This window comes from Stegodyphus dumicola, chromosome 3 (genome assembly GCF_044657685.1).
Source record: "Stegodyphus dumicola isolate Sdum_Otavi_A_Nest chromosome 3, ASM4465768v1".
NCBI classification, from domain to species: domain Eukaryota; kingdom Metazoa; phylum Arthropoda; class Arachnida; order Araneae; family Eresidae; genus Stegodyphus; species Stegodyphus dumicola.
In genome coordinates this window covers 19,283,887-19,311,140 of record NC_140770.1, presented here as the reverse complement: position 1 = coordinate 19,311,140, position 27,254 = coordinate 19,283,887, and the positions used below count along the sequence as shown (strand labels likewise).

The 27,254-nt window shown below is 30.8% G+C and overlaps 1 protein-coding gene across 2 annotated transcripts in view; it reads right to left on the bottom strand.

Annotated features, from left to right (window-relative positions):
• Positions 1 to 613: 613 nt before the first annotated feature.
• Cpr (Cytochrome P450 reductase) overlaps positions 614 to 27,254 on the bottom strand; it is a 44,467-nt gene continuing 17,826 nt past the window's right edge. For both annotated transcript variants that reach the window (XM_035363493.2, XM_085812618.1), the window contains exons 4-14: positions 21,699 to 21,827; positions 19,827 to 19,976; positions 14,788 to 14,912; positions 14,469 to 14,657; positions 14,220 to 14,333; positions 14,010 to 14,128; positions 10,502 to 10,683; positions 8,136 to 8,285; positions 6,572 to 6,836; positions 4,905 to 5,136; positions 614 to 2,305 (exon numbers count right to left, since the gene is read on the bottom strand). In XM_035363493.2, coding sequence (XP_035219384.1) covers positions 2,161 to 2,305; positions 4,905 to 5,136; positions 6,572 to 6,836; positions 8,136 to 8,285; positions 10,502 to 10,683; positions 14,010 to 14,128; positions 14,220 to 14,333; positions 14,469 to 14,657; positions 14,788 to 14,912; positions 19,827 to 19,976; positions 21,699 to 21,827 — 1,800 coding nt within the window. In that variant the 3' untranslated portion in view covers positions 614 to 2,160. The remainder of the gene's footprint in view (positions 2,306 to 4,904; positions 5,137 to 6,571; positions 6,837 to 8,135; positions 8,286 to 10,501; positions 10,684 to 14,009; positions 14,129 to 14,219; positions 14,334 to 14,468; positions 14,658 to 14,787; positions 14,913 to 19,826; positions 19,977 to 21,698; positions 21,828 to 27,254) is intronic.

Below are 27,254 nucleotides of genomic sequence, written 5' to 3'. Positions count from 1 at the left end.
ATAATTTTATGAGGGGAAAATTTCCCAGATTATCATGCAGACTGAAGGATTAAAAGCACTAAAGTTTCCATTTGGGGGCATCAACTATTTTAAGATGAAATTCTCCCTCCATCCAAATTTTCCCTCTCTTAAAAATACAAATTTAGAGCAAAGTATATTTTTAGCACGACAAAAAAAAAAAAAAAAAAAAAAAAAAAAAAAAAAAATCTAGAAATGTTGGTGTTTTTTTAACTTTTTTTTATTGAATTAGTTCATAACATTTCTGTATTTTGTTTCTAAAGATATTTTCCTAGTGGAAATGGAATGCGATATTTAGGGTCAATGATACTGATTATTATTATTTTCCCGTAAATAATTACTTTGATTTCAGTAGTATTTTTTTACAAATGATCTTATGAGTATTCAAATAACTTGCAGGTTGAAGATGACCCAGTTAACTTTTACCAGGCTGGAAAAGATCCAATTAATTTAAAATGAACATAACCTTCACACTTCATAATTAACAGACATTTTACACGAGAAAATATACTAAACATTAATTTCCCCCAAAAAAGTGATGCTGTAAGAGAATGACATTAGTTGTACACAATAAAATTAAATATTACAGAAAGCGTTTTATATAAAGGTAAAAGCATCCTTTATTTACAGGCTTTTCTTTACAGTTTCCAATATACAAAAAGACTGACAGAAAAATATAAGTATAAAAATAGAAATATTACTCATAACATCACAGAAATTAATTTCTCTCTGTTCTGCCCCTATCCAATTGTGATAAAACCATACATATTTGATTAGATATATATTATGTGTAACAATATTTAAAAACTTATTACACACATATGTAATCAAATATAAAATCTTCATAACAGGATCTATTTCATTTAACATTTGAAGATTTATGCAATGTATGCCTAAATCATTCACTAAACCACATTTATATTCCATTAATAGCAATATTAATTACTGTTTTGATTAGATGATGCAACTGAAATATTATGCAATAAAAAGAAGCAACTCATGACTAGTGAATGCAAGAATTCTAAAAAAAATTATGTTATTCACATGAAAAGTGCTTTTTAACAATGTAATAAGTAATGTTTTTAAATTGGCACATTCATTTTCTAGATAAAACAGAAGAACATTTTTAATTTACACAAAAACTAAACATACTTATTAAAAATTACAAATTTAAGTGGAATATTTTAAAAGCTGCATAAATGTAAAGGATACAGTAAAACAACATACAAAAATAAAATTGTTACAGCCAACAACATTAATAAAATTCATTAAAAGAATTATCTGATTTTTTTTTTTTTTTTTTTTTTTTTTTTTTTCATTTAAGAATAGAAAAACTGCAGCCATGTAATTCTAAATCAATGAATTTTATATGAATATAATAAAAACTGGCAGGTTAATTTTATATAAGTTAACCATTAATTTAGTGCAAAGTTAAACAAAGATACTTCACACTCAATAATAGTTGAAAATTAATAATATTAATCATAGCAAAACTCAGAAAAGCTTTTGTATTAAATTTCACAGTTTCAAATGTTGATAACCAAAGGAACACATTAAGTGGCCTTCTTTAAAGATTAATAAATATTACATACAATTTGAAATCTTTTCTGAAATTCATTTCATATTTGTGCTGCAGATAATAATGAAAAAAATTGCAAAAAATAAATATTTCAAAAATGAACGAAAAAAAATCAACAACATTGATTTGAAAAAGTAACCGTACTTTTTAACAACATAGGTTTAAAAAAATCAAGTTTTATATAAGAATTCCCAGAGTAATGTTAATATTCAAAGACATTCATCAATGAAACTTTTAAATAAAAAAAATGACAGATTTGATCTGGTCCCATAAATAATTTAAAATCTTGAACCCTTCCAGTTTTACTACAAAATGACAATAGTTAAATATACGGTTTGCACAGTCTTAATTCATAAAGCTCAAAATTCTCATAAGGCACAATATAATTAAGCTAATACTTATTTATACCATGTAAAATAATTTTTTAAATAAATATAATTATTTAACGTGTATAACCTTTAGCAGAACATTTCATTGATCCAGAAAGTTGTTCAACAGAAATGTATTTTTGCAAAATGTCAATGATGATTTTTCTTTTATACATAATAAATATAAAATGTGTGTTAACTCCATACATCTGCTGAATATCTTCGCTGAGACTCCATTTTTTTAATGAATGCTTCAGCTTCAGCCTTTGTCTTTTCTCCAAATTCTTGAACAACTTCTAAAATAATATTATGGACATCTTTGGCCATATTTCGAGCATCTCTGCAATTAAAAAATGATACAAATTACTTTATTATAAAATCCAATTCATTACATAACGCAGCATCTGTCAACTTTTTATTTCCCCTACAGTACAGCAGACTACAAATATTTATGAAGCATATATTTTAAAATAATAATAAAAAAATGGAAGACAGTTTATGTCATTTGTCATTTTAAAACACATTCTTTAAACAGAGATCAATGAGCTTCAAAAGCATTGGAACGATTTGGTATGTTGGTACACTGCATTTTTGAAAACACTCATTAAATCATTATATTATACTGTATTAATGACACTGGATTAATTTTACTAGGTTGCATTTTTAAGCACTCGCAGCACATCTATGATTCTATTTTTTTCCCCACTTCTAAATACTGAAGAGATGCCTGAAATAAATTTTAAACTGACCTGGATATGAGCTGCAGAAGTCATTTTACACTGTGTTTTCACTAGACGTTAGCATGTTTGAATTTGCAGAAAAACAGGCAAATAAAATTATGTGAATTTTGTACATTTTTATCAAAATTCAATTGGGGTCAACGATAATGGCATGAACATTACGGGTTTTCCGTACTGCACTTGAGATTTCTCATGATAATTTGAGAATTAATACCTTGATGTATTTTTTAAATAATCATAATATATGCTATTTTTTGTTTACATATCTACTTTTTAATATCAGTTTTAATAGTTATAGACTGAATACTGAACTGTTTATACACTCTGCAAAGAAATTAAGAGAATTTTCATATTTGATCTATAATCTCCAGAACTACTGGACAGATTTTTAATAAAATTTGGTGCTAACATAGTTTAATATAATACAAACAAAATAAACATTTAACAGTTATAATAGACACATGTTCGAGTGTAACACTAATGGGAGTCTGAAGGTCTGAAAAAGCAGTTGCAGAAGACCCAAAAGAAATGGGTTAATAGAAGGTATGGTCCCCTCTTACAGCCATACAGGCAACGCAGCATGATGTCATACTGGAAATAAGGCAGTTTGTCAGTGCCTGTGGCAATTGGTCATACTCATTCAGCTACAGTGTTTTCAACTCCTGGATGGTTCTCGGAGGGGGTTGCGAGTTGCAATTGCCCTCTCCAGAGTATCCCAGACATGCTCTATCGGGTTGAGGTCTGGAGACCTGGCTGGCCAATCCATCCATTGAATATCCTCATTCTTGAGAAATTCGTCGACCAGAAGAGCTCTTTGTGGCCTCGCGTTATTGTCCTGTAAGATGAACTCGGAATCCACTACACCCCGGAAAAGGTAAACATAGGGCTCCAAAATCTCATCCCTATACCTCACAACAGTCACAGAGCCTCTGTCAAAGACATGGAGAGGTGCGTGGCCATCCAATATGATGCCTGCTCAGACTATGCCACTGCTATAATTTCGCAGACACTGGAGGGTAGGTAGAGGGTCCCTGGTTCTCTCTGTATGAAACTACGATGAGAATCAGTGTTTAGGCTAAAACAGGACTTGTCGGTAAACAGAATGGTCGTCCATTGCTCCGTACTCCAATCACTATACTGCCTGCACCACATGCTAATCGGACTCTCCTGTCTGCAGACGTGAGCAGGATGCAAACAGCCGGTCTTTTGGCAAACAACCCTCTCTCATTTAGTCTTTTGGAAACCGTCACTCTTGTTACACATGTTCATGTGGCTGCATACAGGTCTCGAAAGAGCCGAGAAGCTGTAGCCCCTCTCTTACGCATCGCTAAAATGAACAAATAGCGATCTTTTTTGACCGTCCTGGCTCTTGGACGACCTTGCTCAGGCTCTTGTTTCCATAGGTTACACACGACGCTTGGCATTAAATTAAACTCTCTGCACATCTGGACTTGCAATTGGCCTGCCTCTAACCTCCCCACAATTCTCCACCTCATTCCATCATCTAAACGTTGGGGGTTACTGATTTTTACTTTTTCTATGTGAATTTAACCGATTGCTGCAAGATAACACCAAGAAATTCACCGACGTGTGCTAGTCAATGCAGTTCGTCTTACCCTCCATGCGCTTATAAAGCCTGTTTTTCTGCTGGCTCCGCCTACACACATGTGTACACTTACTTATTTGCCATAAAAGATTTGCATTTTTATCTAGTTTTTCCTTCAGTTCAGTTCTTTTCATGCAATTCGATAAAATATGCAAATTCTCTTAATTTATTTCACCAGTGTAGAATACATACAGGGATTAAAAAAAAAGGGGGGGGGGAGTAAAAAATCGATCAGGCAAATTTTGGTGACCTTCCAAAAGTGGGAGGCACCAACTATTAATTCTAATTAAATTTTAAAATAAATGATTTTCCCTATATTTTGAGTATTTTTATTCAGAGACAAATACTGTATATTAAGCATGCACAAGTTCAACAAAAACCCAAGATATTAAAGGTTTTCAAAAATCTGAACACTATTTTTTTAATATTTAATTTCATCTTTTCATTCATTCATATGCATTGTTCACATGAGTGTTACTCATATTTTTACCACACATTCTAGTAATAATTTCAAATGCTATATTTATATGCAACAAATAGAATTATTACCTCCTTCCCCCCCCCCCAAAAAAAGAAAGAAAACAATTACATACCCACAAACATATATATGACCGTTCCTTTCTCCAATTACGTTCCATATTTCAGCTTTATTTTCACGGAGTAAATGTGTCACATAAACTTTTTCTGGTTGATCTCTAGAAAAGGCTAAATATAATTTTGTGAGGGTTCCATCTTCTAAATACTGCTTTAATTCCTCTTCATAAAGGAAATCTTCTGCCTCTTTACGGCAACCAAAATACAAAATGCTGTCTCCTACTGGTTTTCCTGAAATTAATTCATTATTACATTATATTACAATTAATAATAACATTCACTAATAGAAAATAATCTTTTGATTAGAGCTAAACATAGACTATGATTAAATAACGCCAAAGTTCATTTAAACTAGGCAATAGCAAAAAAGTTGGAAAATTCAGAAATTACGCTAATCACAAAATATTTTGGTACTTTTCTGTTTTGCCAGCACAGGCGACAAAGTCGCCAATAATGGTACAACTGATGCCAAACGGAATATCCTCACTGGTAACCCTTTACGCCTCATTTTCAAAACAAGTCACAGCCATTTTTCATCAGACTGATTGTTTCTTTTAATACTGGCATACAATTACATAGATTTTTTACCAGATAGTTCAATTTTATGCCTTAAAGCCGTTCGCAGTAATTAAGTCAATTAGGATGCAATCACACCGCTCACTTGAAAGCGAAGATACAGAAAAGGCAAAGTCAAGGGTTAAATTCATCAATTCTAATGAGAATGCACTAGTGAAGTAAAGCACTGCAGTTTTACATAATTTCTGAGTAAGCTATTTGTACGAATTGAAATAATTCTTGCATTCCAAATTAAGATTTAACTTGAAAGTAATGTAGATAATTACTGAGAGAATTAGATTTTTGTAGCGTAGTTTACGCGAGATGAGATCAATTGGGGTCCCATGATATGAACTGGCGAATCAGGATGTTGAACCATAAAAGCATAGTAAATTCTCAAATTAATGTCTTTTTACAAATTTATTGTCTTTATTTATTCACTTTTTACAAAATTTTAAACGATATTAAAATGCTTATGCCTCTAAAATAAAAAATTCTTAAGAACTAACATTTGTTAAAATTTTTTACGTGTATACTGTATGTTTATTACCAATAAAGTCTGCTTGGCGAGATTTGTGTTAGCGAAACAAAAAGTACCAATATTTTTTAATCATGCAAAATTTAATTATGTAACATTTCTTTATGTTTCTAAAAACATTAGGACCTATTGCAAGCTGAATGACAAACTGTAGATTTAAAAGCGTACCATCTTGAACATTAAAATTAAGCAGTATTTGATTTTAAATCAGATGTTAATCTTCTAAGAAAATTCATTTTGTGGGAGTCTGAGTCAAGTTCCTCTTCTCCAAAGATAAAAAATATTCTACATGAAGTCAGATTTGTTCATATTTACATAAAACATACATAATTCTTGTGAACTTCTACATTTTTGTTTGGGTAGAAACAAAAAATTCAGTTTGGATATATTAAATGGAAAACACTGTGTCATTTTCTTATATGACACAAAATTGCGATATAGTTAGTTATATGTAAATTCTTTATAAATTACTAACTTAAAATCATGGTGGAATTAATAGCATAATTTTTACAAAATCATAGTCAAAAGCACCAAATTATACATAGTAGACAGCAAATAATTTAAAATATTTACCTTCTTTTTTCAAGTAATGTCTCTCCTGTATGAAACCTCTAAATGGAGCCAAACCAGTTCCTGGTCCAATCATTATGATGGGTGTCTGAGGTTTGCTTGGAAGCCTGAACTGAGACCTTCTGACAAATATCGGAATTTGAGGATGGTTTTCATCGGACACTTGCAAAGTTTTCAGCCATCCTGTAGTAACTCCTTTGTTGATACGTTTAGTTGGAGTTTCATAATCAACTAATACAGCTGTAATATGAATAGATGTTGGATAGAGCTAAAAAAAAAGAGGAAAAAAAGACTGAAATCAGTACAAATTGTTGCATGTGTAAATTGCATGCATGTTGCATGTATTGTTGCATAAAAAAATTCAAAGCAATTATTTTACTAGCTGCTACACAAACATCGATATTTCTACAAACAAGATTTATAAGACAAGTACCTTTTTTAATTTAATTTAATTATTTATTATTATAAAATAGATTTATAGATGATTATTTCATTGTTCAAATGGGTTCATATATGTTTATTAATAATCTTTTTAAAGTATTTGTACTCACAGTTCTTCTTGCACGTAATAAAGCAAAATTACACACTGACCAAAAACACTATAGTTCAGTATATGGATTTTCTGAATAATACATTTTTCTAGTTATTTTAAGAAAATATTATTTAAATTTATTAGATACAAATTCTGTATTGATTGAGTGTTTACATTAGTGGTAATACTTCATAATCCACAGCAGGCTTTTATAAGTTTAAATTTTGGGGAAGACTATAATAGTACAGGCTGATTTTCAGTAGTGTGGGATAACTTTTAACCCTTGCACTATTCAAACTGTATTCCTAAAAAGGAATTTCTTACATCAATAAATAAAATAAAAATATAATAATTTTTTTGTAAAAAACCTGTATTTTCATCGTTCAGATTTTTTGAAGCTAAAATTGCAAGATGATATTAAGTTTCCCTTTCTTCTGAACACAAACTTATAATTTCCAAATAAAAATAAGAAATTTAACACTAAGTTTCCCTTTTTTTCTGAATACATGCTTCTAATTTCTAAATAAAAATAATGTTAAGAAGTTTTAATAAAATAGTACTGTACGTGGGATCATTCTGTAAATATAAAAATCTATCTTTTAGCATGTTCTGCACAAGTAAATTTTACTAATTAGAACTTAGTATCGAATCAAAGCTATATTTTTAATATCTTGTATAAAACTATAAACTGCCAAAATGATAAATTTTTGCTTCACATTTGCTAGCTACACAAGATAAAAAATTATTGGATTTTGATTGGCGTTATACACTGTGAATTACTCAGTGAATTCATTTTTAAGTTCTGTACCATTGCAAATAATATAAAATTAACTGTGAATGCAGTAATTAATAGGATACTCAAATTATTATGGGAAGAGGAACTGAATCTTCCATTTAGTTTTAGACAAAAATTTATATTTAATTAAATAAGAAGTTATTGTATCAATGGTATAAAATATCACATACAAAATAAAACAAATACATAATATTGATCCCAGTTTTTAACAATAAAATGCATATAAAAAATATACTAACCTTTGGAGAAGATGAAATAGAATAATATCGTGCCTGAAGTCTTGGTAGCAATTCCAGTACATGATCTAGTGGAGGTTTCAGTGAAGGTAAATCTTCTAGAATGTGTATTATACTGCGGCAATTTTTGACAACCCAAGTCAAATACATATGCTATTAAAGAAAAAATAATTAAAAAATTAATTTATTCATTACAATAACATGCTTTTGCTATCTAACTTTGTAAGACACTAAATTCTCAACAGCTAATAATAGAAATAAAAAAGTATTAATTCACTTTTATAAGGAAAATAAGACTAAGACTAAATTCATGATATTTGACACTGACGAAAAATTTTATATACAACTCCAAAGTAGAATTTTTTTTTAATTCCAACCCAACAATTCCTTCAGTCTTATAAAACTACAAGCTCAATTAATGCTATGAATTTCTCTTAACTTACTGCATAAAGTTTTGTTCTATTTTAAACATAAATTTCATTTAACAAGCAGTCAAACATCACATAAAAAGCAGCTCCTATAATGAGCAAAACAAAAAATACATCCTTAATGAGCAGTGTTTTTCAGAATGAGTGATGTGGAGACAAGATGACACCACATTAAGGATTCTGCAGCATCTTGGCTATCAGTCTGTATTTAGCACTCGTTCAGCTAGCATCTTATTGTCACTTGTGGAAGCTGTATTCAGACATATTATTGTGTATATTTTTAGGGGAAAGTTTAAGAATGCTTGCATATTTGTCTCCCAAAAAAAATTCTACAAGAAGACGGGTGAGATGGGGGGGGAATCGCTGGAGAAGTCAAATGCCAAATCATTGAGAAGTGGGAATGCGATATGAGCAAAGCTGATCTAGCACACACATATAATCAGTCTACATCAATAGTTCAATAGTTTATACTATCCTCAAAAACAACAATAAGATTAAGAAGACTGATGCTTAAAAGTGTCACAAAATTTTCTATGCAACAGATTCTTGATATTATCCTTGATAATTTTGAAAGATTGTTTCTCATAGGGATCAACGAGAAGCAAATGCAAGGCTATTAACAAAAACATAATTTGTGAGAAGGCAAAACTAATCTTTGCTGAGCTTATTAAGAAGACATCAGAATAATAAACGAAGGAAGAAGGATCAATGGTAAACTATAGGTGGCTTGAAATATTCAAGGTGCTGCTCATTTACCATTTACAAAGTACCAATCTATGAACCTCCAAGAAGTACAAAATTCATTCAATCAAGGTAAATGCTATCTGAAAGTCCAACAACAAAGTTAGGGGGGCAATTAATATTTTTATAGATTGGATCAATAAAGTGTTTAGGCTGTCTCCAGAGAGAGAGAAAAAAAAAAAACCCTGCTTCAGATGAACTTGCAACTTTGTGCCTTGCTTGTTATGGACAATGCTCCTACGCAATCTCTAGGCCAAGAAAATGGCCTTCTTGAAGAATTTCTATTCATCAAGATTGATTTCTTGCCTCTTAACACCATTCCTTTACTGCAGCCCATGGACCAGCAGATTATTTTAAATTTTGAAAGCCCTATCTAAAATTTTCAAAAGTACTCTTTTGACTATTGTTCTGAGGCAACTGAAAAAAAACCAGTCAAAAAAAAACTTTCAGAATTTCGTAAGGACCACTTTCACACAGCAACCTACCTGCCTTAAGATGACTGTTAAAGCATGGGAAGGGATACCAATAGAACCCTTATTTCTGCATGGAAGAAGGTTTGGCCGAACAGCATTGCTGATTGCAATTCCAAGGGATATGATCAAGTGCCTGTGGAGTCTGCAATCGATGACACTGTGTCTCTGGCCAAGACTATGGGGATAGAATTTACAATCGATAAGCTAGTGGAAAAGCACATCCAGGAGCTGATCACTGAAGAGCTCATGAAAATGCATTCTGTGTCACAGTAAGAAATTGCAGAGGAGGAGATAAAAACCTCAGCAAAGTACCAGCCTTCTGGAGAAAAAGTATGTCTTTTATTCCATTGGAATAAAGTCTTCCACATGGAAGCTGTTGCACTGTACATTGATAAGCATCATCCAATGCACAATACAAATTTATTTAACAATACTGTTGTGTCTGATTTTTGTCAAATTTTGAAACACAAGCAAAAACAATTGTTTTTAGACAACTTTCTAAAATGATGAATTTTAGATAAAAAATTACATAGTTATAAATTTGTTTGAATACTTTTTTCTAAATGGAATGCATTATCCTATTTTACATCAATTCCTACTGAAAAGATTGTTTCAGTTAACAAGCATTTTGTATTACAAGATTCAGGAAAAATAATGCTTGAAGCGAAGTTCCACTGCACATCTCTCTAATGAAATATATATGAACTAAATATGCAAAATTTCTGACCTTTCCTTCTTCTGAAGATGTAGCCATCATTTTGAGCATATTTTTATCCTCTTCTTTTTCAGCATACTCTGCTATTTCTTTAAGAACGTGGGTGCGAGGAATGCTTGTAATATCAACATAATGTAGTAAGGCAGTACGATAAGTTGTTGGACATGGAAATGGATGCTTTTTAGTGCTATCCTCTAAAAATATTTACAAAAATATATGAAATTACCAAAAGCAATGTAATATAAAGGACATGAAAAGTAACTTTTTTAAAATCACAATTTTTAAAATTTAAATAAAGCCGAGTTAACCTTCTAATAAAAATAAATAATAAAGAGTCTTCAAGATGCAGGCTCCACAATTACATTTAATATATATTTAAGAATATATTCTGGAATGATATACATGTTTTATGGTCCTTGTTGTTTTAATTCTGAATAATCTTTAAATGAAAACAGTCCTAAGATGGTTAAAAGTACGACAATACATACAAATTCAGAAATTTTATAAATAATAATAAAGCTTGTTAATTTAGTTGCATGCCACAGAAAAGACCCTCAGTGATAGTATGTGGTTTACAAGCTACCAGTGAGTCATCACTGCTTTAAAATATTACAATTTATGTACAAAATAAAGGGGGGTAAAAATCAAACTTGGTAAACAAAAATATATTTAGATATTAAATAATCTAATACACTCACAAGAAATTTATATTTACCAGTCAACAATATTAGGGAAAAATACAATATGTAATAAAATTTAATATACTACCAACGATCTATTCTCCTCCCCTTAAAAAATTATAAGTAAAGCCATGACCATACATAGATGGCACAAAAGGCATACTGGTTATTAAAGCTTTTGCCCTAAGATGTTGGCAAAAATTAAAATTTAAGCAAGTGAAGTAGGCGACAGATGAGGTGAATGAATAAAGCCTCAAAGTCTTGACATGGGACACCATCTAGAGATATAAAAGATCTTGCCATCTCCGATTCCATCACTTGGTTAGTTCATAAGGAGGTAAGACGTTTCAGCTGCTGGCTGGGTTTAGAATCAGCGATTCCGGTTCCTCATGAAAGTCGTAAAATGTTTCAGCAGCTGGCCAGGTTTAGAATCAGTGACCTCTGGTTTCTCATGAGAATCCATGTGCATTACCACTGCACAATTCATTTTGGATGTAAAGGGGGAAATATTGTTTCATCTGGTATTCTTCTTTGCAAGTTAATTCCATTTACACTGTGATTAAACTTCCAGAGTAAGATAATCAAAAATAAGATGCATGATTTGTTTTGATCCTAACATAAGAGTATCGAATAAGTAAAATGAATTTATTCAGCATTTTCTGAGATATCTACATTTACACTTCTTGATTAAATTCTAACACCACAGTCCAACTTAGCAGAAAAAAGTGGAAATGTTGATTGGTAAGGATTTAGTATTTTCAAAAGACTGCAAACACATTTAATTGAGCTTAAGCAACACTTAGTTGGGTTTTCACACTATTAAATTAATACCTCACAACTTCATTTCAAGTAAATCAAGCTATGCTGTCTTTGGATATGCTTATCTAGTAAAAGAATGGAAGAATTTCTCTCTACTGCATCATAAGTTTTCCACGTATCTTACTATGTCATGGATTACACAGAGATCAACATGGACATGGAATAAAGTAGAGCGAAAGATTTTTTAACTTTTTTTATTTTCCAGAACTTTTTCCTCTTTGATACTATGTCCAAGAAAATGGCTCTCCTAGTTCCTTTTCCCCAGCAGATAAGAAGAGTCAATTATTTGTCATTCAGGTTCTAGAAACAGTATAGCATTTTTCAGCATTCAAATCTGTGTTTCCTATGACAAGAATTCTCCATTCATTATCAGGAAATCTATAAATACTATGAAAACAGTTTTTCCTTTTAAAGACTGCAGTGAATGACTTGTGCAAGTCATCATATTTATGTTGAAAAGTCAGCTGCAGATCTGTGGCATTGGGCTCATAATTCTGATAAGCAGTCTGTAATAAATAATGGCTTCTCTATGACCTTAGTCTCTTCTTGTATCTTACATTTGGAATCAATTCCACCATCTGTAAGTAATATTATAGCATCTGCAATGGCCTATTGAAATTGATAAATTTACAAACTTGCCTGCCTACATAATGCTAATGAGATACACTTGAACATTTCCTGCCCGGAGAACTTATTCTTCTCCAATACTAATAATATTCAGCACTGAAATTCAAAAAGATAATTTCCACTTTACTGTGATTAGGATAACAATTTTACCACCGCGAAAATTCCTGCAATTACCCTCACACATTTTATGAGATTTTCTAAGAATACCAAAGTTTTGAACAAAAACTGAATATGTTATTTTGTAACTTCTATTTTATAATTGTTTCTTAACTGGAAAAAATAATGTAGCAATTATAATATTTCTATATTTATAATTGCTACATTATTTTTTCCAGTTAAGAAACTTTAAATACTATAATCTGTTATTATTTAAGAATAAAATGTATCACCAATGTTTTCCTGTTTTAAATCGAAAGCAAAAATTTTAACCTTTAATTACACCTCAAGATATTAGAACATTTCTGAAACATAAAGGCGATTTCCTCCCCTAACTCAAGCGATATTGACCCCATTTAGTCAACAGTGACATACTTTTAATACTGTGTGAATAGTTTGAAGTTCCCCCCTAACTCAAGGGAAACTGACCCCGTTTAGTCAACAGTGACATAATTTTAATACTGTGTGAAGAGTTTGAAGACTTTTTCAATGATAAAAATGTACAATATAGTGATTATTTAGATATATGCAACAGATATTCCGATTACTGCTTTTCATATGCGGCAGTATATTTTTTGAGATATTAGGGTATATTCTGCTTCCTGCACTTGAAAATGTTTTCCTGTAAGTCAGTGACAAAGATATGAAGTGCAACTGAATAAACTGAAATCACATTTATGTGTGTGTGTGTATGTATCTGTACCCCTTAAAAAGAATGCAAAAGTTGTTGCTTTATGATAAATCACTAAATAATGATGGAAATTATGCAGAAAAATAATTTAAAGATTTGAGAACATAATAATAAGTATTTTTTTAAATATTATTTCATTTTTCTTTGTAGCTAAACAGTTATCTGCTTAATAGCGTGTTCAAATCCCTAGCTACAAATTTAGCCAAATTTCATCATTTCTATCACAAATTTTGCTTTTTCTCTTCTTCCTTAAGATACAGCTACTATCAAAACTCACACAAATGTATAATTATTTTAAATTTTCAATTAAACATTACAAAAGCAGTAATCCAGCATTAAGTATCTACTGTTTAACTTGCACTTAAAATTACTAAGTTTATTCTAGAAGTTTCTGCTGAAAATGCTCTTATCTTTAATTTTCTAAGATAAATTCCTATGATAAAAGCTTTCAAACTATGAAAATCAGCATAGTTTTAAGAAAAATGGAAATACATAGAAGATAATACTGCCCTAAATGCAATTTAAAAAACAAAGGCAGAAAACTTACCGTCTAGGTTATTAAGGCTGAAAACTGTATCTAAATCAACATCTAACAATTTTCCAATCTTTTCAACAAGTTCTGGATTATTTGTTGGGTAAACAGCAACATGATCTCCAGCATCATACCTAAAATTTTAATTGAAAAATACAGATAACATACATAAAAATAAACTTTTGAAGTATATAGAAATTGACATTGTATGTTTAGAAAAAATACCTTATTTTTGCTGAACTTATGTCAAGTTCTACATGCATACATGATCGGTCTCCTTTATACAATTCTCTGTTTACAAGAATAGTACTCAAATATGGATTCTTTAAGTCAAAAGGCCTAAAATAAAGCGGGAAAAAATTTAATATTTTATGAATAAAATTTTAAAGCAAATAATTAAAGTTACAAATATTGTCTTCAAAGGTAATGCAAAACTATTAAATATGTATATTTGTAATAATATTCAATACATACGGTCGCTGATTCTTATAGGAATTCAGACGTGCTATTTCTCCAGTGAAAATTTTTTCAGAAGGTATATCATCATGAATAACAAGTTGGTACTGTCGCAAATTGATATCTTCACCCAATGATTCAATATGGAAATGTTCACATACAGCACCCCAAAATCTTTCTTTCCATGTAATGAAATCCTCTTCAATACTAATTAAAAAAGAAAAGAATATAAATGCATAATGCACAAGATTATAGATTACATTATGCATATCTAATAACAAGATATTAGTAAATTTAATAGTTAATGCATTCAAACTTATATTGATCAAACTCTTACTTTGCATCATCATCACCAAGACCCAATTCAAAAACTCGTACAGCACCCAGTTCTTCAAGGCGACTGTCAACATATTTACCCATCGAGTTATAATGTTCATATGTTTTATTGCCAAGGCCAAAAACCTTAAAATAAATTTCGAAAATATTAAGAAATAATTAAATTACACCAGATATTAAAAAACTACGTTCCAATTTTTTTTCAGTCTGAAATTTAAAATAATAATAATAATAATAATAATAATGGTAGGCTCTCTCTCTTTTCATTTAAAGAGCTACTGGTGTTTAATGCATGAGATAGTATGAGGATGTTATAGAACAAATAAAACAAACAAAAGATTTTACTCATATATATATATATATATATATATATATATATATATATATATTACATTTTTCATTCAAAATGACCCTACATAAAACTGGCTGATGATGTGAGAAATAAGATACATTTAAGATGTCTGCAGTTATATTTCTAGTAAACGTTAAATCTATAAATGAATTGCCAGGTGTACTTGGATGAACATCTGTATCTAAACTCTTCATCATCAATAGGGTATAGAAGAATATTTCATCCAGGCACTTAACAAAAATATCTTCAGATCTTCTGAATGAACAATTGGAGGAATATACATGGATGCTAAATTAAATCTTGACTGTCCATTAACAATTACATCAACCATACAAATATCGCCTGCTTATGAATAATGTATTCTATGTGCTGCTTAACGTTGGTGTATTTGATTATGGCAAAGCACACTAGGGCTATCTGCCTAAGGGGAGGGATGCCTTCGTGGAGGACTTTCTAAGGGACACTGGCTCGTATACACGTTACACATGGGGAAAACCACAAAAACGCCCATGCAGCCAGCCCGTTCGCGGGATTCGAACCTCGGACCGAACTACCAGTGTTCAGCGACTTTACCGCTTGGCCGCTGGTGGGCTGATGCTGCTTAACAGTAAATTCTGTTGGTATACAATCTGCTACACTCTTCAAATTTCTATAAATCGCATCACCACTAGTCTGACAAAATAAAACACAGGAAACATCACCCGAACACACCGATTGTCTACCAGACAACCTTGCCATTCACATGTGGTCTTGCATGAGTATGGACTTGAGCTTTGTGCTTTATTTTATTCCAAAATTTTGCTTTGCATATATCCTTTGTCCAATTAAAAAAAAAAAAATCTTTTCTAATGTGTTCTCCATCTATCTAATGATGTATTTAGATTTATTGTAACAGCATTGGCGCACACTTCAAATATCATCTTAATTTTCGCTTTCCCATCAGACCATTAGCAAGGAATATAATCCTACATTAAAAAAAAGGTGCATGGAATAACGTCTTTACTACTAATGCAATTGGTTTTATTTTTAGAGGAAAAAAAATTATAACTTCAGTAGCATCAACATAATTTTTATTTAGTATTAATATTAACTTAAAGAAATTCTTCTGACACAGGATAAAATTCTAATGACAAAAAAATCTGCATTTAAATAAACACTCTTAGGTTATAATTAATGCTAAAAATCACCCTGAAATTGCAATAAACTAGATGACTGCTAAAGAAGGAACAGACATGGAATAATTTCCAATACAGTAGACTTCCTCTGATGAGTACTTGATTTCTTACTCGCTCCACCGCCCTCTTTCGTCTTAATCTTGGAATTCAAGAAATTGGACTTCATAGGGAAAAACTTAGTGGTGACCAACAAGAACCCGATGATTTCCACCATGAATTTGAAGAATTTGTTTTAAAAGAAGAGCTATCTTTTGAAAAAATTTACAATTCCGACGAATCGGGACATTTGTGGAAATGTCTTCCCACTCACACTTTAGCATGTGAAAGTGAAAGTAAAGCGGCGGGTCATAAAAGCAGCAAAGGAAAGGATCACTATTATGTCTTGCAGTAACACTACAAGTGGACATAAACTTATACTTGTTGTCATTGGAAAGTAAAAAAAAAAAAAAAAAAAAAAAAAAAAAAAAGATCTTTCAAAGGCAGAAGTATAGAAAATTTGCCCGTTGATTACTTTAACAGAAAAAAAAAAAAAAAAAAAAAGAGAAAGAAAAAGAAAAAAAGAAAGGGGATGGATGAACCAAAACATTTTTGAAGAATGGTTCGAAAACAATTTTTGTTCTTCAAGTGCGTAAACATCTTAAATCGAAAAACCTGCCTGAAAAAGCTGTGCTATTGATCGACAATGCACCTTCTTACCCAGCAACAAGCGTGCTAAAGTCTTCTGATGGAAAAATTTTTGCAAAGTTTCTCCCCCCGAACTTTACTGCGCTAATCTAACCCATGGACCAAGGAGTCATTGCAACAATGAAGAGAACATACCGAACCAAGCTGCTAATGACCAAAATTGAAGTAGGTTATGATCTGAAAGAGTTTTGGAAACACTACACAATCTTGGACAGCATCTACGATATTGCATCTGCATGGGACTCAGTGAAACCGTCAACCCTCATAAAATCACGGAGAAAACTCATGCCTAATGTTGAAGCCAAGAACAACCTAACCGCTTTGAGTTGTAAGAAAGTGAATAAAGATGTAGACACACCCACGGCGACTCTTGCCGATATAGTGAAAAACAGTTCCGGGTGGTGAGAACGTTGATGCTGAAAACATAATTGAGTGATTGGAGTGTGATGTCAACGAACCTGGCTTCGAACGCTTGACAGATGACGAAATTGTGAAGAAAGCAAGGGGAGAGACCGAGAATGAAGGACAGCAAAGTAAAGGCGAAGAGAGCCCACTGTGTAGATGCGGAAGACTCACGAAGTTGCTACTACTTATGCTACAAAAAATGCAATCTCGTTACAAGAGAAAATGCTTCCAAAGCAAGAAGCAAACACAAATGACTGATTTCTCCAAAAAGGTGTAGTTTTACAGTTATGCTTTTGTAATTACATAATACATTACAGTATTAAAACAGTACACATTAATTTTTCTGTGTATCCTTGATGCCTCTCGCAAGTATAAAGCACTTTTCTGTTTTCATTAACAAAATGCATTTTAGGTTAGTTTTAAGTGATATACTAAAATATTAAGCGTTAGCTAAACATTTACTGCTGTTTATTTTACGTTTTATTGTACATAAAATGATTTTTCAAAGTTGTAAAGTTGTTTTCTCTTTTGCAATACCCGTTTTTAGCTTTTTTCGGATTATCCGCGATTTTTGTTATCCGCTGCGGCCACGCCACCCAATTCCGCGGATAATCGGGAGTGTACTGTATAGCGAGAGAAAATTTCCAATATTTAAAATTTCTTTGTTCAGGCTTAGTAACCAAAATAGGAAATAGGATTTCAATTTTCTTAAATTTATATTACAAAGATTAATGCATTCAAGCAGATCTAATTACCTCTTTACTATGGATGAGATTATTTATCACGAGAAAGCTTTTGACACCTATCTGCTTAAAAGAAACATGTTTTCATGAAAGACTTTTTAAGAAAAGCAGGGTTATATTCATGTTAAGCATGATGAAAAACATGAAAAATGTGAATGAATTAATCCAGGATGAAGTGGCAGTTTAAATGAAATGCACTTGGAAACTGGTATGACTAGATAGCAAACCATACTGAGATAGATGGAAAATACATGGGTACCTGCAATCCTGTTAACTGTGGAGCTGCCATTAAGCAGTGTGATTTAACACCAGTTATGAATACGCATGATGTAACAACACATTTATAACATTTGCACTTTTGTTTGATGCAACCACAATTGATTCTTAATAAGCCACTTTTTTATGAATGAATATTTAAATTAAATGCTATTGATATATTTTTTCTGAGCATTTTTTGGAAAAAAAAAAAAAACTTTCTTCTACAAAACAGCAAGGAGTGGATTATTTTCCTTAATGTTATCTTAGCCCCCCCCCCAAAAAAAACACTGAAAGGTTTCAGGTTTTAAATTACGTCCAAAGTAGCTTTTTTTTTTTTTTTTTTTTAACATTTTGTGTGTTACTTTCATTTATTAAATATCATGTTCTTAACACTTAACCATTCAGTTCAACAGTCATAATACAAAATAACATTAAAATGAGCATATCTTTAGAATTTCCAATACACAGTTCCTGGCGCTGGAGATAAAAAGGTTCCCCCCAATACAGTGTTGTCATTGCTTGCGTTTAAATCGTCGAGTTTGTTAAAAACTTGTTAAAATTTTAAATATGAAAAAGATAATAAATTCCAAATTTGGGTTCCATATGCTTACATTCGCAGGAAGATAATGTTATTCAAAATTTTTAGGCTCCAGGTACCGTTGTTTTATCACAACGTGAGAAACATGCATACATTTATGCAAATTCTTCGTTATTTAATTTCTTTAAATATAATACAGGGCAATAATATTTGGTGGCAACAATCTGAAAAGTGAACATGCTTGTACGTGAATCAATGCAAAATGACAAAATGAAATTCATAGTCTTTCTGGGCAAACTGCCCCTTTGGACTAAAAATCTGTAAATATGATCATTTGAAAACAGCTGACAAAATATTAGTGTGTTGGAATAATTACCTGCACATTGTCTGTACTCATAATGTTCTAAATAGAGCTTCTGATAAAATCAAGGCCTAATAACAAGACCATAATAGTAGAAACATAGAAAACAATGAAAGTCTTTTTACAAAGCTAAAAAACAAAGTGGATTGAATCAATTGTTTATTAAATTATGAGGTGTCTGTTCCTTCAGAATTCCACAGGAACAACTGATGTAATTATGGCGAGATCCATACCAATTTTCATGGTTTGAAAGTAGCCAACTTTCATATTTGCCAGGATAATACGCAAGTACCATACATGCTTATGCCACAAACATCATAAAAATATATCAAAGATCTATTAAACACATATTAAAATTATTAATGGACTCGAAACTAGGCATTGATTAATTAAATTCTACCACAAATTAGAACAGAGTATCTTTGAAGCAACACTATTTTGTTAAACTGCTATTAACCAATGTTCAGGTTTAAAATTATTCAGATCTTTTGCTCGAAATGTAAAAAAATGTCCCAAATACTTACAGCATAATTTAATCCACTCAAATCAGTATCTCCAGCCTGAAGCCACTGATAAAATTCTTGGGCATTATCAGTTGGATCACCTTCTCCATATGTTGCAACACAAAATATTGCAAGAGAGTTTTCTATTTCAGGTACTTTAGCCAGATCTTCCTGAAATAATCAAAGCAACAAAACAGAGATATGAAAGAAATGTATTCATAAATTAACCATTATCATTTGATTAGTAAATTAAACCTGAAATCTCTAATTTCAAAGAGCTGTGATATAATGTCAACCAAGATTTTTCAGAATTTAATTTTTTAATTATTATTCATCACACACTCTGCATATTTTGTTGCAAATATACACAGATATATTAATTAACTTTTGTAGCGTTTTGATTACTTCATAAACAAGCTTAAATTTTATTGCCTGCTTTTACACCTATGTCTGTTGTTCGTGAGGCATCAGCAAACTGTTTTTCTCACCCAACAGTATTTTTTTTTTTTTTTCAGAAGTTAAATCTAGCATTATTCTCAAAACCACATACTGTTTTCAGGTGCTACGCAACCAATAAAGTACCTAGATAGAGACATACTACATTTATTACACCATTTTAACACATTTTAAAAATACAGATTTTTTTAAAAATAAGGTTTATGGAAATGTCAGAATAAACTAATCAGATGGCACTCACTATTCTGTCAAACATTTTTGATCACTTCAAGTGATTGTCATTTTCTGATAACTCTCAAAGTGTTTAAATCTTTACATCGCTATTATATTGAAATTAGGCCAAACAAGTCTTCAAAAGGCTTTTTTGAGTTCAGTAATAATACAGTGTTTATTAATTCTTCAATAAATTAATAACAAATTTTCCTATAAATAAAACTGCCATTCAAATCTTTCTTTTATTTCAAAATTTCACAGTAATTTAATAAATTTCATACAAATGCACAATGTATACTATTCAACATTTTCACTAACATTATATTATGAACAAGTCTACTAATAACAGGATCAATAACACACAACTTTTACAAGAACTGCTAAAGCCAAAAATTCAAGTGATCATTTTTATTGAGATGAATTGAAAACAAACTCATAATATCTTGGCTTATGTTTGTGATTAGAAACAGATGAGAAGAGTTCACATTTTTTATTCCCTCCTTGAACATAAGATTATATAATGTCTGATAGAAATGAATGGGCTAGTAAACATATTTTAAGGGAAAAAACAAAACACTTGAACATCATGAAATTCACTTGAAAAGCTTTAAATAAAATTCTAACTATGAACACACATTTTTGTTCTAGATTGTATATGATCTAAAATAAGAGTTATAAAATTAGCTTCTAAAATTCTCTTAATTTAACTTTATTATTTATTTACTTTTTCTTCATAAAATGAAGCGAATAGCATTTCAGAATATGAAATCCCAGTTCTCTAAGTGGCTGGAATTTTTTTGAAGCTATACAGGAAGAGCTCAGTTTATTAACTAGATTTGCATAATTAATTTGTGTAATCTTTGTTTTCACAGTTACCTGTTCATTATAATGATAAATAGATAATAAAAAAAAGAGAACATTATTTTAAATAATAAAGTAACATATATAAAGCGGTAAAAAATTTCATGACTGGATAAAAGCAATCAAATGCTCAGAGGATTAAACACACACAAAAATATGTTTTAAAAGTTTTTAAAATATGATAATTTTCCATTGATATATTTCAGGCCAGATTGTTGAAAACATTTCCAATTTGAGGATACCAGGTAAATCAGAATTGGACTGTATTTCTTACAATTTTTTAAAAATTATCATACTTGTGCTAATGATTTTAAGTACATTAAAACTAACACATTCTACTAACAAAAAACATGTTCAACTGACCATATCATATTCTTCTGGATCGGCAACCATTGCTTTCATTCCATAACGACTAGCTTCTTTAGCCAATCGTGCTGCAAATTCTTCAGCAGTGCCAGTTTGAGAGCCATAAAATACAACAATATTACGACCCTGGACATAAAAAATATATTTAAATATTTTCAACACTGAAATATACAATTAAAGAATAATAATAATAATAATAATAAACCATAAACAAATAAGTGACATTAGAAAAGTCATAATATGTAAAGGACTATTTGAAGTTTAAAGTAAAACATTTAAAACTAATAGTGATATCTTGGGATTTTTTTAAATTAATACTATTCCAAAATAACAGAATTTCCCCAATACTAATTAAAAAAGAAGTGTTAATGAATTAAAGTTAATTATCAAAAACATTTTCTAGATTAGTTTTGATGTTATTCATCTTATTCCCTTAGAATATGGCACTTTTTAATTAAGAGGTATGTCTTGGGGAGGGGGAATCATGATTAAAAATAAATCAGACCATCATATATTTTTGTGTGCATATTTTGTTTTACTATATCAGAGCAAAAAAGAATTTAAAAAAAAAAAAAGGTGTGAAAGATTTCAGATGTATTTCAAATTAAATACATTCATCAATGTATTTACTTCGAGCAATAAATATTCACTATTTAAGAATCAGAAACATATACTGGTGTTAATAGTTTGGTTTACTGGATTACGGCAAAAACACTCTAGAGCTATTTGCCCACAGAGAAGGATGCCACTGTGGAGTAAGTTCTAAAGAAAACTGGCTTTTATCCACATTAAACATAGCAACACCGTGAAACATTCATATAGCCAGCCCATTCACCTGGAATCAAACACAAATCGAATTACCAATATTCGGCGACTTTACCTTTCAGCTGCTGGTGGAAACTTATTTTAAAAATTAGATAAATATTTAATAAATAAAAACTAAAGGCGAATAAATCGTATGTTTATTAATTGACAGTAAAGATCGAATATTAAAAATAAAAAATGCTAAAAATATATTATAATACTTCACCAATTGTTTCAAAACCGTAATGCTCCATTGAACAAATTTAAATACTATTTTAATCAATTTAATTTTTTTATTTATTAATATGCTTTATTTATTTCTAACCAGTCTGAAATTGAAAAGAACTGTTAACTTTGTGCATGATTATATAAGCTAATACAAATAAAATATTACAGTTAATTTGTTAAATTATAGTAACTGCTTTTTTTTTTTTTTTTTACTATTAGAAAACAGCTTTTAAAATGGTCTATCAGAAACGTGCTGTTAACCACTTGCGCTACGACTAAACTTCACGGTTGTGGTGCCGTGTGCTACAATATAACAAGCGGCAGAGTGTCTATTTACGCCGCTCCGTGTCTGCGAGTGCAATCCAGAGCTGTAACTCGAGAAATAAACAATCTCGTTGTTAGGCGACTTGTGCAACACATTATTTTCATTTTTGCACGTGGTTTCAAACAAAAGCATCTCGACGTGCGTGGAACGTCTTTTTAGCACAAGTGGTAAACTAAAATTTAGAAAATGCCTGTTAAGATAAATTCTGAGATCAACAGTGAAAGCTGAATACAGATGATAAGCCTCAATTAGGAATTAAAATAGCAATGTAAAATTTTATAATCAAAATGAAATAATCTTGCTGTACAAGAAAGACAGTATTTCCATCCAAATATAAAAATTAATGTGCTCTTTTTATTACTATATTTCAACCACTGCAGAAAACTACTAATGTTCTGCAAAACCAAGAATAAAATAAAATGTAAATGTACTAAAAGCGGTAAGGTATTCCTGACATGCAGAATGCAAAAATCAAAAAACATATCAGAAATGTGGAAATCAGTCTTGAAACAGAATATAAATTACATGAACACAAAAATTAAATTAATTTTTTTAAATGAAAAATATTATAATTTTTTTTAAAAAGAAAGCATTCATTGAAATATAACCTGCCCTGGCACAACTCATAAAAACATGAATTTTACATTTTATAATGAATTAATTTTTATAAACATACAGGTAAGATGAGTAAACACTTGGAAACAGTCAGTCTCAATTTCAAACAGTGAAGATTTCTTTTAAGGAAATTTTTTATGGAATACAGATTTGTAAAGTAAAAACCAAAGCTTCATGAAAATACGAAAATGCCAAAGCTTTGATAAAATAAGGGGAGGGGCTTGAAAATATTCAGATTTTAATATAGCACCAAAATATTTTTAAAAGATCATATCTTCAGAATCTTCGAAAGAGTGTTATATGTTGCCATACACTTTTTTTTTTTTTATTATTTCTCCTTTTTATTCTTTCTTTACTATGTCATTCCTTAAAAATAACACATGATGATCATATTTGGTGTCAATAATATCCTTCTATTTGTGCTTCCATAACTTTTCATATTCCCTATATTATTTCTTTACAAATAAAACATGATGATAATTTAATAAAAAACAATTGGTAGCGAAATGCTTTTATTTTAAAATGATAACATATCTGGTCCACCCCAAAAGGTAAATTAATGGCTAATGTAAATGTAAAAAAAAAAAAAAAAAAAAAAAAGAGGCAAATAATAAATAATTGTATTGAGTGCTAAGTACTGATACAGAATCTCAAATGCTGAAAACACAGTAAAATGCAAAAACAAAATGCATAAAAGTAACTTGGTAATTGTCAAATATAATTTTACTTTGGTAAGATATGAACATGGAGGGTAAAAAACTTCTAAGATAAAAGGAAGAGGCTTATTGCACCACGTTGGTTACAAGTTACAGGCCTTAAGTCTCTTCTCCTTGCTACGAAAGATTCTGAAGTGACTTATTTATGCAGAATGAAAGGAAGTCTTCAAATCCTGGCTGATGTTCAATATGGCTTCGGAAAGGATCTAGTGACTACAAAACAGCTTGTAAGCATTTGCAAATTTGTCTTCGCTGCTATGCACAATGAAATAATTGCTGCTATCTTCACGTTCAATGTGGTCATAACATTTTATTTGACTGCATTTGGTATGAGAGACTATTCTACACACTTACTGGGACAAACTCCTCAAGGAAATGATAATGATCTCCTCTTTTCTCACAAACAGAATTTATGCTGTAAAATGTAGTAATAACATCTCCAACATATATCATATCAGGATACAAGTGGCACGGGGCTGTATTTTAGGTCCAATTTTGTACATAATTGATGTGAATGACTTTCCTATGGTTACTCAGGATCATAATGCTTTATTAACTTGGTATGGGTCAAATATAGAAAACTTGAATATACCATCAACAGACTCCAAAGCAAAACTCCGGCCGTTAAATAACGGTGCAAGACTTGGAAGATTCACATAAATCTCGACAAAGCACAGATACTGCTTATGCACAAGTTCAAAAGTATTTTAGAATCACTATCAATAGATTCTTCACATGGCCTACACACCTGAACCGATTAAGAGAGAAAATCATGAGCCTCATGACAAAGCTTCATCCATTGCTCTTGAAAATTTCAGAACTTTCTCAAACAAGAAGAGAAGCATCTACATTTCTATCATCAGACCAAATTATCCCATATGGCTCTCCAAAGTCTGGGCTACAGCAAAAGTTAACAATAACCAAGCTATCCAGAACAAATTTCTATGAATCATTATCAGGAACACACGAAGCTTACATAGAGACCTAAGAATCAAGTACATTAAAGATCATACAGAAACCATATATGGCAACTTCTTTCAGTAAGCAAAGATCAATGACACTGGCAGTTTCCCTAAAGTTTTCAAATATGGGATCCTTCCAAAGGATTTTTTACTCAGACCATCTGCAGTACATCAGATCAGAAACTGCAAGTTGCTCTATACTAATTCCTTCCTCAACATTAACAGTTACCTAGATTTACTAAGATGCAATAGTCCAAAGCTTTTACTTAAAGCTCCTTTGCTATTGGATGCTAATTTTAAGAAATTCCTCCTGCTGCTAATTAAACATAATTTCTTTTCTCTGAATTTTCTCCTACAATCACAACATCAACACTTTTCAAAGCCACACTCCCATTATCAGATGAAAAGACTCAAAACCACTTACTCCCCTTATCTTCGACTTTGCTTCAAACAACTTTCATGAACCATTTATTTGAAATTTTCTCAGCTACTCAGAATCTGCCTTTCAAGAAACGTCCTAAAAAAATGTTTTTATTTAATTTCAACTCTCAAGAGAAGCTAAGTTCAGGAATTTTTCATTTCAGGCCCCTATCTGAGAATATTTCAACCAGGAAACAGCTGCCTGCATATACTAAGTTATTGTCCCATTTTGGTGCCCTGTTGGAGTAGACTAAGAAAATTCCAAGGTTACTTTCAAATTTTGATTTAAAGTCTGTATTCTGTAAAAATAAAAAATGTATTCAATAAAAAATTTCTTAAAACAAATCTTTATTTTGATTCAAGTTAAAACGTGAAACTTTTTTTAGTAAAAAAAAAAATACATTTTACAAATACAGTCAAAAGTCGTTAATTCGGACACCAATAATCCAGAATGATCTATAATCCGGACTTCAAAGCTATAAACTTTCTGCGCATGCGTCGCATTGACCTTTACGGCTGCGAATATGCATGTGCGCATGTGCAAAATACGTTTACGAATGTGCGTTTAATGTGTAATGGATGGTATAGCTAAGCTAAAATTATCTAATTCAGTTAATGTTGCAAATTACGTTGTTAATTAATCTTCAAATTGGATTTGGCTTATTATTTTTTGCAGACTGTTGGAGCAATTTTATAAAAGTAAGCTTGAACTTTCGATTATGTCAAATAGAATTTCTGATATATATTTACTAATATGTAAAAGATCTAAAAAGCGAAAGTATGTTTCGAAGTGCATTAAACAAACAGTGGAATTGCTGCAAAAAATGGATAAAGGCATATCTTTTGTTTATATAAACTTTAACGTTTGTTTATCTAAACTTTGTTTATCTTTAACGTTGGGGCACGCAATGAATTGGAAGTTGATCTGTCAGCACTATCCTTATCTTCAGGGCAGATGTTTTTATTTTATTTGGCTTATAATTCCTTACTAAATGTAGTATTTCATCTCGATGTACTCCATCTTTGATATGATTTAAATCAAATTCCTTGTCATTATAATTCGCTTCCGATAGCGAAGAAAGTGACAGAGGTTATTGAAAACGAAAAAATTTCGATTGACAAATTAGTCGGGATTCTCCACACAGCAATTATAGGACTTGAACAGCGGAACTTTGTAACTGAACAAGATATTATGTCTGTTTATAGAATTAAAGAGAATGTATTATCACATAAAAAACGAAGCAACTTAAACAACTTACATTGAAAGAAATGTTTAATAAAGTAAACAAATATTAAGCTTTTTTTTTTTTTTTTTTTTTTGTAAATTTTGATACCCTTTAGATCATAATTGTTCTTTATTTCATAAATTACGGTTTCATATTTTTAATTTTATAATTTCTGCATGTTATCTTACCAGATTTAAATTGATGATCTATAATCCGGAAAAATCGATAATCCGGAATCGCTGAAGTCCCGACGAGTC